This window comes from Palaemon carinicauda, chromosome 4, assembly GCF_036898095.1.
Source record: "Palaemon carinicauda isolate YSFRI2023 chromosome 4, ASM3689809v2, whole genome shotgun sequence".
In the NCBI taxonomy this organism is placed as follows: Eukaryota; Metazoa; Arthropoda; class Malacostraca; order Decapoda; family Palaemonidae; genus Palaemon; species Palaemon carinicauda.
Window position 1 is genome coordinate 84,807,719 of NC_090728.1, and position 12,500 is coordinate 84,820,218.

The 12,500-nt window shown below is 34.4% G+C and overlaps 1 protein-coding gene across 1 annotated transcript in view; it reads left to right on the forward strand.

Moving 5' to 3' along the window:
* LOC137639124 (uncharacterized) overlaps positions 1-12,500 on the forward strand; it is a 47,787-nt gene that overhangs the window by 32,842 nt on the left and 2,445 nt on the right. The window contains exons 4-7 of the mRNA XM_068371436.1: positions 1,701-2,190; positions 2,448-2,592; positions 6,546-6,683; positions 6,811-6,920. Coding sequence (XP_068227537.1) covers positions 1,701-2,190; positions 2,448-2,592; positions 6,546-6,683; positions 6,811-6,920 — 883 coding nt within the window. The remainder of the gene's footprint in view (positions 1-1,700; positions 2,191-2,447; positions 2,593-6,545; positions 6,684-6,810; positions 6,921-12,500) is intronic.

Sequence of the window (12,500 nt, forward strand, 5' to 3'; positions counted from 1 at the left end):
AAAAACAGAAAATGGACATGGAGAAGCCCAAATGGAGAACCAAAAAAATCAAATCGATTTTATTTCCGTTGAAAAAGTCAATTTAGTTGAAGATGTAAGTGTTAAACACGTTAAAGTCAAGCAACCATAGAATGGTGAGAAGACAATTTTCTCTATCCCTAAGGAAAGGAGAAATCTAATTGTAAGAAAGAAAATAAACTCGCATGTAATCAGAGAAAAATCTGATGATTTTAGTTTAGCAATGCAAAATCGATATTTCCAGAAATATGATGAAATAGAAGCAAGTAAAGAAGATATTAACAGTAATTTAACAAAACGTTTATTGGAAACAGTACAAAAGATCAGTGGAAAAGTTCCTATACAAGATCAAGGAAACTATCAGGAAACACAAAAAAACCTAATAAAGATAAGATTCGAGATGAGGGTAAAATCCAAGAGAGATGAAATAGAATTAGCATAACCATCCAAGACAAGAAACAAACTAAAGACCCGAGATACTTGTAAAAACAATCGAACCAAAATTGAAGAAACGTTGTAGAAAGGAAGGAGCATCAAATTGATGAAGAGAAGACTTGGAACAGGGACCCAACAGATGTTTGATTTAAAGGATGAAAATGGATGACTTATCAACAAAAGAGATGGAGCGGTATAAATTGCAGAGGATTCCTCTACAATGTCATATAACAGTGATATAAGAAATAACTTTGCCAATAGAAAAAATGAAACACTTGACCCAGTACCAAACATAACATTTTAAAGAGGCAATGAAGCAGAAGATGCCCTAACAATTGATTTAATAATAGATGGAGGAGATTTCATAATATCAAAACTGGCTAAACTTTTCACAAAATGTCTGCAAGAATGGACTATACCTACAGCTTAGAAACACTTTATCATCATACAAATTCACAAAAAGGGAGACAGAAAACTTAAAAAATCATCCAACAATAAGTTTACTCTCAGTAACATATCATGTATACAAAGATCACATTAGGCTGGATAAAAAGACAACTAGACTTTAATTAACCAAGAGACCAGGCAGGCTTTGGAAGTGTGTATTCAGCAACTGGCCATATACATGTAATTAATCAGCTAATGGAAATATCGACGGAATATGACAAGCCACTTTGTATGCCATTTATATATATAAGAAAACTTTTGATTTTGTCAAAACCTCAGCAGTAATGAAAGACATTCGGAACAAGCATTAGATGAATCTTATGTTAGATCACTTGTAGATATCTATGCGGGAAGTACAGCAATCATAAAACTACATAAAGATACTGAGAAAAGAGTGATTGACTCTATACGTGTATAGTGTAGTTTTACGAAAGCACATGGTAAGGCCAATGTTGATCCCCTACCTTAATTATGTATATATATATATATATATATATATATATATATATATATATATATATATATATATATATATATATATATATATATTATATATATATATATATATATATATATATATATATATATATATATATATTATATATATATATATATATATACAATTGCTTGCAAGTGTGTGTGTCTATATTAGTTGTAAGATTAACACAAAGAGGCTTTATTCTTGTTACTATTTCATTGATGGGTGTGTTTTTTTTTTATTTCTTGAAATGCGTATTTAAAAAAGACTGTAGTTTTATATGAAGTTTATAGGTCTTATTTTTACATTTTTATTGCAACAGGTAACAAATGAATCATTCATTGAAGCTTTAGTCCATCATAAATATCGACCGTCGACGTTTGATGTGATTGGCTGGATTCCCCCCTCAGATGATTCAATATATACAAAGCATCTCAACACAAATGCGCAAAATTTTCATAATAGCAAAGAAAAGATAACTCAGACTAAGAATCTCGTGAACTCTATGAATTTTAAAGATTCAATTCACACTACGGTGTCGGTTGACATTAACGATGAAGTCAAGAGAGAAAAGTCGGAAATAGAGACAGGGAATTCTGAAATACGAGAAGCTGGAATGAAGGACGTTGAATACTCCGACACTGATATTTCTGAAGACCAAGTGCCCAGTGATACGTACCAATTCCGATTAAGTTTTGTCTGGGCTCCGGAGGGATCAGAAAAAGGTCATCCGTTCAACAGAAGGGGGGAAAAAGTCAAAAAGATTCATGAGTGGATCGATACTGACGCTGTCCCAGACATAATTGTCATAGGTTTGTATCTACAATGGAATGCCTGCTATATATCACTTGTGCTTGTGTGCTGACACAATCAACATATCTAGCATTAGCATATAAATATGCATGTACTTGTGCTCGTCTATATTCAAGAAGATAGAAAAACATTTGCTTCATGTTTGCTTATAGTCTACTCTATAGTAAATGTAATTCAATTAGAAAGAAACATTCAACAGTACAGCTTCGATCCGTAGCGGATTTTTTTTTTTTTTTTTTTTTGTTTATTCCATCAGGTTATGGCAAGTGGCCTTTCCTCCTTAGAGAATTTGAAGACGAGCTAGTTCCTTTCACAGAACTTGATTACTTCAGTCGTCCACTTGTGGATGTGGTTCAGAAACTCGCTTCTAGAACTCTTGTTCTGCTGTGGTCGCAGAGCAGGTGAGTATTGCATTAAGGTATTACATAAAGACAATCTGTTCTAAATATATATCCCACAACATTCTTTCATTAGACTTCTTGATCTGCTGTAAATAGTGCCGTTTAAGTCAATTTGATTTGAAGAAAAATGAAGGTAGTAGATTGGCCAGGGCACCAGCTGCCCGTTGAGATACTATCGCTGGAGAGTTATAGGGTTCTTTGACTGGCCAGACAGTACTACATTGGATCCTTCTCTCTGGTTACAGTTCTTTCCCTTTGCCTGCACATACAACGATTAGTCTGGCCTATTCTTTACAGATTCTCCTGTCTTCATACACCTGACAACACTGATATTACCATATTATTTTTCTTCACCCAAGGGCTTAACTATTGCACTATAATCGTTCAGTGTCTACTTTCCTCTTGGTAAGGGTAGAAGAGACTCTTTACCTTCGGTAAGCAGTTCTTCTAGGAGAAAGACACTCCAAAATCAAACCATTGTTCTCTAGTCTTGGGCAGTGCCATAGCCTCTGTACCATGGTCTTCCACTGTTTTGGGTTAGAGTTCTCTTGCTTGAGAGTACACTCGGGCACGCTATTCTATCTAATTTCTCTTCCTCTTGTTTTGTTAAAGTATTTATAGTTGATATAGGAAATATTTATTTTAGTGTTGTTACTATTCTTAAAGTATTTTATTTTACCTTTTTTTCCTTTCCTCACTGGGTTATTTTCCCTGTTGGGGCCCATAGGCTTATAGCCTCCTGCTTTTCCGACTAGGGTTGTAGCTTAGCAATTAATAATAATAATAATAATAATAATAATAATAATAATAATAATTCGTTCAGTTGCATGGACAGTGCATGCTCACAAGACATACACTCATATATGTATAATTTTAGCTGATCTCTCTCTCTCTCTCTCTCTCTCTCTCTCTCTCTCTCTCTCTCTCTCTCTCTCTCTCTCTCTCTCTCTCCTGGAAGACTTGAACTTAGAATTTCAAATCAGAGTGAAATAATTTTGGCAGCAAAGGCTTCCTCAGTTACCACAGTTGACTCAGATCAAATCAGAAATCATGCAGGATAAGAATAACTTGAGAATTGTTCATAGTTATGAAAGATACACAACAAAATCATGTCCACTTTATGAGCAAATTGTTTGCAAGGCATAATAGAAAAAACAAAAGATAGATGTTGAGGGAAAATTAAAATTTCAGACTAGCTATGGGCAATTCAACATAAGATTTATCCGAAAACAGACTTGGTAGATACAATGAAATTTGCAATGATACGAAGTAAGATAAGCAGGTTGATAATTCAATTAAATTAGTTAAAAGAAGGTAAAATTGTCTTAAGATATATGTTCAACTTCATGACATGTAGCCTGCATACCATTTATAATAAACGGTAATTTTATACAAATACGTGTACAGAAGTATTCATATGTCACGCAATTATGGTATTATCTTTAGCCTAAACGTCAGAGATTTTGCATCCCATTTAAGACACCTTTTAAAACCTACAATTCTCCATCTACCTTTGTTTGTTTCTCAATTCAGTGATAGTGAACTTTGAGTCATAGTGCACCTTGTTTCACAAAAACCTTTCCATAAAACCAGTTACTTTTCCATCGAGATAACCTAGCACACACTTTGCTTGTATTATAAGAGTTTTTAATCACTTTCTGCAGTACACATCCTCAGTATACTCCATATTGCTTGTACTTATATATCTTAAGCTTTATATCTAGATCTATGTGCAGTATGCCCCACATATCTTTTCACCTTTACTCTTAAACTTATTATATAAAATTTTCATAACTGATATTCAAACCACGTATCCTCTCCCTCATCTAAATCACACAGTTCTTCCCCTATCAGTTCCTCTGTTACCCGTCTGACTTCACAATCAAAATCCTATCATACATCTGTCCCGATATACTAAGTAGCATGGAGGCCTTATAATCCGTATTCAATCTTTCTGTATTACCTATAAGCATAGGAAAAATCATCACTCTCATCCATTCTAGTGGAGCCTTTCCCACACATGGCATACCTTATTTTTCCTGGCCAGTCAGTCAAACTTCTGCTGCATTCGACTCGTTATCCTATCAAATCCTAACACCTTCTTACCCTTCAGCCTTGTATCCTTGTATACTTGTATCTCCACCACTCACTTCTTTGGTCATTCATAAATCTACAATCGAAAACCCTTTAAAACAGTCCATCGGCAGGATCTGTTTCTTTGCATCTTTTATTTTAACACCTTAATTATCTTTTTCTTTATCTCTATTTCCCAAAGAACGAAGTTTTCTCCGTAATGTTTTTGTTCATATTTACTAAGAATATCTAAACATAATCCATTTTTTATTCACTTGTGTTCCTTTTTTAACTTCCCTAAATCAAATCTTCCATCACACTCTTTGATATTTTCCTACCATTCTATTTTTAATGATATTTGCTGACAATCCAAGATTTTAGAATGCTCATTATACCAACCCCAACCACCATATTTGTATCCGTATTTGGAGACTATCTTATGTGCCTTCTCTCGGTTCTTTTTATTTCTCGGGTTTAATTCAGTTTTCTTAAAAATAAAAAAAATCATTTGGATGACAACTGTTTCAATAGATATATCTGTAATGTTTCGCATTTTCCTAGTACCTTGGGCAGCCGAGTCTCGTGTGGCCAAATCCTATTTTCCCAGTATCTTTAGTTGCAGTTTTGTCTAATTAATCAATAGTTATATTCTTACGTGTATTATGTTATCCTTAAATTAGAAATTTCTTATTCATATTCTTCATTGCAATTTCGTCAAATACTGTATTTTACACTGATTTCTTATTTAAATAATTGTTTATTCATGAATAGTTTAATTGTCTTCTTCAGTAAGCATAGTATGTTTTTAAGTTAAATGATTATATACACCACTTTAAGTGATATACACTATAATTGCCTATTCTCGAGATAGCAAAATTAGGGACAAGTACTTTTGATGTGTACACAGTTTGATATATATTTGGGAAACCTGTGTTTCTTTAGTAGTGATGTTCTATTTTAGTTATATTTAATATTTTATCCCCTTACTAAAGGGATTGTCAGTTAATGCTTCTGCTTTTCTTGCCATCCCTTTTACTTCTATAGCTTTATTCTTTATTTTCACTCTTTCTTTTGAGCCTGCAAATACGCATGCTGAAGTCTTGATTTAGTTTTAGTTTTTTTCCTATCCATACAGCTCTGGACTTTTTTTATTGTTTATGAATAGGTAGAACTGCGTATCATTTATAAAAAGCCTCGGGCATTTCACTATCTACAAAATGTAGGTTCTATAATACATATTTATTCAAGTAAATTTATCTGACATGGCCAGATGGTTCTTTGTTGCTTTTTATTAAGCACGTATTGCGTCCCATCGCAGTTTTATCGAGTGACAGGCAGCAGATACTGTTATAATAACTACAATTATTCTAATGATAATAATTATAATTTTGATAATACAATTTCAATAATTTTAATCATTTTAACCATTTCAATAACAGTAATTTAAGAAATTTAAATGATGTTAGTTATTACTCATGTCAGTTCATAATGAATAAGCGAAGAAAAACTGTTGAAAAGTTTTGGCACATTTTTAGGATGCTTAAGAAAATCGACAAGAAAAGATAGTTCCATCTTTTCAACTTGGAAATTACAAACTACTGATCTAGTACGCCTAGTTCATTTCAACCTTATTGTATACAGATTATAGTTTGCTGAAAAAGGAGGGGCCAGTGACCTATCATCGTCACCAAATTGATAATAACAACTTCATACTGTGTGAGAATTAAACAATATCCGGAAACACTAATGAACAAAGCCTCAAGGAGCTATCTCAAATAATAATAATCTCTAGAAAATGGAGAAATTTGAAAATGTCCCACAAAATTATCTCTAAAAAAATGAGCTCTTCATATTATCAAGCTGAATTTTGCCCTACCTAGATACCGCTGGTTTAACTTCGAGTCAAAGAAATATCCTCCTGGAAACGATTTGAAAAATCATTGGTTGACGATAATGAAGGTTAACCAGTTCTCTCACTCAATGCCATTGATAGATACGTGGCTTTGGACTATATTCAGGTGAGAGAGTGAAGTTTCTTGGTCGTGTTTGTCAATAAGATGATTATATTACCGAAGCAGCTTTTCAAGTTGAATATATATAGCTTACGATATTACCTTTGTTCCACCCCCACCCCCCATACTTCAGAGGAACCGGAGCGTGGCAGTGGGATTCGACTCTTCCCTTCAACTTGGCCAATCTTAGGGAATGCAAAGTTTTGAACAACCTCGGATTTGATAAAAGCAGTATTTACAAAGGTAAGGAAGTTAATCTTTTTATCGCAATAAATTTTTTTTATTAGAATAGAAATGTTTATCATTACTATCAAAACAAACTAAACTAAGTCAAAGAAAAAATGATATAATAAAGTATATGAAGTCACAAATAGGAGAAATAAAAACATTAAAAAAAAAGATAATGATGAAACAGGATTGGGAAGACAAATCTAAAAGTCTGATGATACTTAAATTCTTTAAACAGAACGATCTCATTAATCTAGAGATCACTACTATTTTTGTCTAAAGGAGGCCACCTAATGTATCTTATGGTATGACCAATAAACTAATATATCAAATTATGCCTATAGAGAAGATCTTACATTGGATAGATTTTAAAATAGAAAATACACCCAACCGCAATAAGGTGTAGAACACAAATTCATAGCAATCCATAAAGTAAGCTTTTGCTACTTCCAATAGTCTGCTTCAATATTCTGCCCCAACGTTGTGCTTTCCTATGATAGCCTCCACTGAAAAATTATAGTGCAGTGCTATGGCCCACCTCATAATTCCTGGAACTCAATCTTACATCTTCGGATGTAAACAATTGACCCATGATCTCTGTATCATAAAATCCACTTCTTAAAGGTACAGCTGGAAAATTTTAAAAGTATTTACTATGGATAGACGTTCCTTTTTAATTTCACTAGCATTGCATTTATTTATATTTAGTTTCTTATTTGCATAGGTGATTAGAAACAGATTTTCTGCAAATTTCTAAATTTCTTAGTTCTTTGTCCAGTACAGCTATCCTCTAGATAAGAGATTCAATTCTGGCACACATAGTACTGAGTAGATGCAGTTCATAAAGTCAGCTCCAGTCCATCAGATGTCTTTTGCTGAAGTTTCTCACATATCTCTTTGCTGTTTAGTCATTCCTTCTTTACTAAGCCAGTCAGAGAAGCTGCAAGATTAGCGTATTTTTTTACAAGCTTCCATATGAGAAAATATCTTACTTATGTCATGGTGGATGGTGGTGAAAATCTTGAATTTTCATTCATTTTGCTTTGCCCAAGGATATCTTACTTTAGCTGACGTCATAGAAATTCAACATCTGTCAGCAACACTTGTAGTTTTCTCCTGCCGAAAGATAATATCTTTGAATTGGTTTAGTAATGGTTGCTTTGAAATTTCCTGATTAGTCTATGCACAATAAGTGCTATGATTTTTATAAGTGTTACTTTTCTATTTTCTTGGCACCGTAATTAGGTCAGATAGTCAATCCTGCTTCCTTCCCTCTGTAAAATAGGTCGTGAATCCATTCATGTGCTCTTCCCATGATGCTGAATGAATTCACACATTATTCATAAAATAAAAAATGATTGGGATATTATTGAATTTATCACTCTGTTGAAGGTTACTACTGAGTTCATCAGTCCAATGACGTCATCCTGAATTAGTACCATCCACTAGAAACTGGGAAAACTGACTTCTTTGATGTTTCCTCTATTGGAATTTGTCAATATCCCTTGCTCATGTCTATTTTAGACATGAAATTTTCATTTTGAAGTTCCACTATCATAGATTCTGGGCCATTTGCAGACTTCGTAGCATCATTCAGTCAATATTAATCAACACGAACTATTTGTTCCAGCATTTTTCTTTATTATTATTATTATTATTATTATTATTATTATTATTATTATTATTATTATTATTATTATTATTATTATTATTATTATTATTAGCCAAGCTACAACCCTAGTTGGAAAATCAAGATGCTATAAGCCGAAGGGCTCCAACAGGGAAAAATAGCCCGGTGAGGAAAGGAAACAAAGAAACAAACAAACGATATAAGTAGTAATGAAAAATTGAAATAAAATATTTTTAAAAATATTAACAGCATTAAAACAGATAATCCATATATAGACTATAAAAAGACTTATGTCAGCCTGTTCAACATAGAAACATTTGCTGGAAGTTTGAACTTTTGAAGTTCTACTGATTCAACCACCGGATTGATAAGATCATTCCACAACTTGGTCACAGCTAGAATAAAACTGCTGGAATACTGTGTAGTATTGAGCCTCATGATGGAGAAGGCCTGACTATTAGAATTAACTGCATGCCTAGTATTACGAAAAGGATGGAACTGTCCAGGAATTATGAAAAATTTTATGCAACATGCATAATGAAATAAATTAAACGACGGTGCTAAAGATGAATATCTAGATCAGGAATAATAAATTTAATAGACTGTAAGTTCCTGTCCAACAAATTAAGATGAGAATCAGCAGCTGAAGACCAGACAGGAAAACAATACTTAAAATAAGGTAGAATGAAAAAACTAAACATTTCTTCAGAGTAGATTGATCATCGAAAATCTTAAAAGATTTTCTCAATAAGCCAATTTTTTGTGCAATTGAAGAAGACTTAGACCTAATGTGTTTCTCAAAAGTAAATTTGCTATCGAGAATCACACCGAAAATTTTATTAGAGCCATGCAAATTTAAAGAAACATTATCAATGCTGAGATCCAGATGTTGAGGATCCACTGTCCTTGACCTACTTACAATCATACTTTGAGTGTTATTAGGATTCAGCTTCATACCCCATAATTTACACCATGCACTAATTCTACTAGATCTCTATTAAGGGATTCAGAAACCCCCGATCTACATACAGGAGATGGAATTGATGCAAAGAGAGTAGCATCATCTGCATATGCATCCAGATGGTTTTCTAGGCCAAACCGCATGTCATGTGTATACAGTAGGAAAAGTAATGGGCCAAGAACACTGCCGTGTGGAATACCAGATATCACATTCCTATACTCACTATGGTGCCCATCAACAACAACTCTTTAAGATCTATTACTTAAAAATTCAATAATAATACTAAGAAACAACCCACCCACTCCCAACTTTTTGTGTTTGAAAACAAGGGTTTCATGATTAACACAGTCAAAGGCAGCACTAAAATCAAGGCCAATCATACGAACTTTCTGACCGTAACCAAGGGATTTCTGTACAGCACTGGAGATTGTAGGAAGGGCATCACATGTTTCAAGGCCTTTATGAAAACTAAATTGTAAACTAGGGATCTGATGATTACCTTCAGCAAACCTATTAAGACGTTTTGCCTAAAGACATTAAAAAACATTAGATAATATGGGAGTTATGGAAATTGGGCGGTAATTAAATGGAATTGAGCTACCACTAACACATTTACATAGAGGAGTAACATTACCAATTCTCCAACAAGTGTTAAAAGCTCATCTTCTTGCTAACTTGCGCAAAATAACAGATAACTTTGGAGCTAAGAAATCTGCAGTCTTTATAAAAAACAAAGGAAAAATGCCATTTGGGTCTACACCTCCATAAGCATCAAGGTCCATTAACAGAACTTTAATTTCACGAGATCAAAAAGCTAAACTAGTTAGTTTAGCCTCAGGAAAACAGGAATGGGGAAGTTCGAGTTTTTCATTACTCTGCTTGCTGTCAAACACATCAGTCAAAAGGCTTTCCTTTTCCTTTGGACAATGACTGACAGAGCCACCTGGTTTAAGTAAAGGAGTAACCGTTGCATCCCCATCAAAGAGTGCAGATTTAAGGGTAGTCCACCACATATGTTCCTTGGTTGTATCAGAAAGGGTTTCTTTTATGGTTAGATTGTATTCCTTTTCAGTTGAAGCATAAACTCCCTGACCAAAAGCTCTGAGCTGAGTTTAGTTATTCCAGGTTAAATCTGATCTGTTTCCCTTCCAAAAATGATAGGCCTCCTGCTTCGCCAAATAAGCATGTCTATAGTCATCATTGAACCATAGTTTGTCCTACACTCGGTACCTTAGCACACAAGAAGGGATACGCCTATCAATAATATTGACTAGAGTCTCATTCAAAGGGATAACAGGGTCAACACTACTATACAATTTGACCAATTCAAGCCCAAAAGATCATGCAAAATCCCATTCCAGTCTGCTTGAGATTTCATATAAATCTTACATGAGTAAGATACAGCAGAGACACGCTGCTCAGTCTTCACTACTAATGAAATCAAGGCATGATCAGATGTCCCAACTGGTGAACCACCTTACTTGTTATAACGCCATGGGAGTCAGTGTTTACTGGTTCAAGCAGTTACCAAACCTGTGAGTAGCTTCACTTATGATTTGCTCAGATATTGATTCAGAGGCAAAGTCTAAAGCTCTTAAGCCACGGCGATCGGTAGGAGAAACAGAACTTAACCACTCCTTATGGTGAGCATGGAAATCACCAACAAAGACAAAAGAGGCCTTTCTATCATCTTCTTGTATCTTTGCCATAATGGTAAGAAGACAATCAAAGATAGAATCATCCATGTCTCTATTCCGGTACATCGAACACAAATAGAAATTGTTATGCCTGACACAAACATTTATTACCTGAATCTCATGACATCCATATTCATAGCAGGACTTATGAGACGTCATTCCCCTGGCCCTAGAGATGGCATCACGTTTCAACATTATGGGCTTCTTAAAAGCACTTGCAAGGAGCTCAGATGAGTGCCTCATATTAGAAACCAAAGTTTCTGAGCACAAAAGAATATCATTCTGTCTGGACACAACTGTAAGGTCTTGAATATTTGCATGAAGACCACGAATATTGCAATCCAGTAGACGGCATTGATGAAATCTAGGATGTACTAGATTTCAATGTCCCCAGACAGCATAAGAATTAATGGTAATAAAAAGGAGACATCATACTTGAAAACTAAATTACCAAGAATAATAACAAAAACAATATGTACAGAACTATAAATAAAGTGATTGATCAAACCCATAGACTATAGAAAAACAAGTCGGAAAAACTTGTCAACATGGAGGAGTTGATGCACATTGCAAGGCTAAATACCCTCCAGGATAGCCACTTCAACTGAAGGGAGGACAGTAAGGATGGTTTTAAGAAGAAATAGAATCAGATAAGGAAAATACAACCTCTTGATAAACCACCAGGCATCCATGTCCCTTCTATTACGCCTGCCTAACACACCATTAAAAAAAAAAAAAAAAAAAAAAAAAACAAGAGAAAAAAAAAGATAGAATAGTGTGCTCGAGTAAACCCTCAAGCAAGAGGAAATCAAACCCAAGATAGTGGAAGACCATGGTACAGGCTATGGCACTACCCACGACTAGAGAACAATGGTTGGATTATGGAGTATCCTTCTCCTAGAAGAGCTGCTTACCACAGTCAAAGTGTCTCTTCTACCTTTATCAAGAGGAAAGTAGCCACTGAACAATTACAGTACCGTCATCAGCCCCTTAGGCGAAGTAAAAGTGTTTGGTAATTTCAGTGTTGTCAGGAGTGTGAATGTGTAAAGGATAGGCCAGACTATTCGATGTTTGTATAGGCAAAGAAAAAATGGGCCGTAACCAGAGAGAAGGATTTCATGCATTATCGTCTGGCCAGTCAAGGGATCCAATAACTCTCTAGCGGTAGTTTGTCAACTATCTTTTGAGGAGAATAGTACACAGATCTTGACCTATCGATGACTCTTATGTTCACCATCGCACAACTTCTTTCAGATTCAGATTCCTAGTAGAATATGGTTAAAAACACATTCTTGTTCTAACTGGCT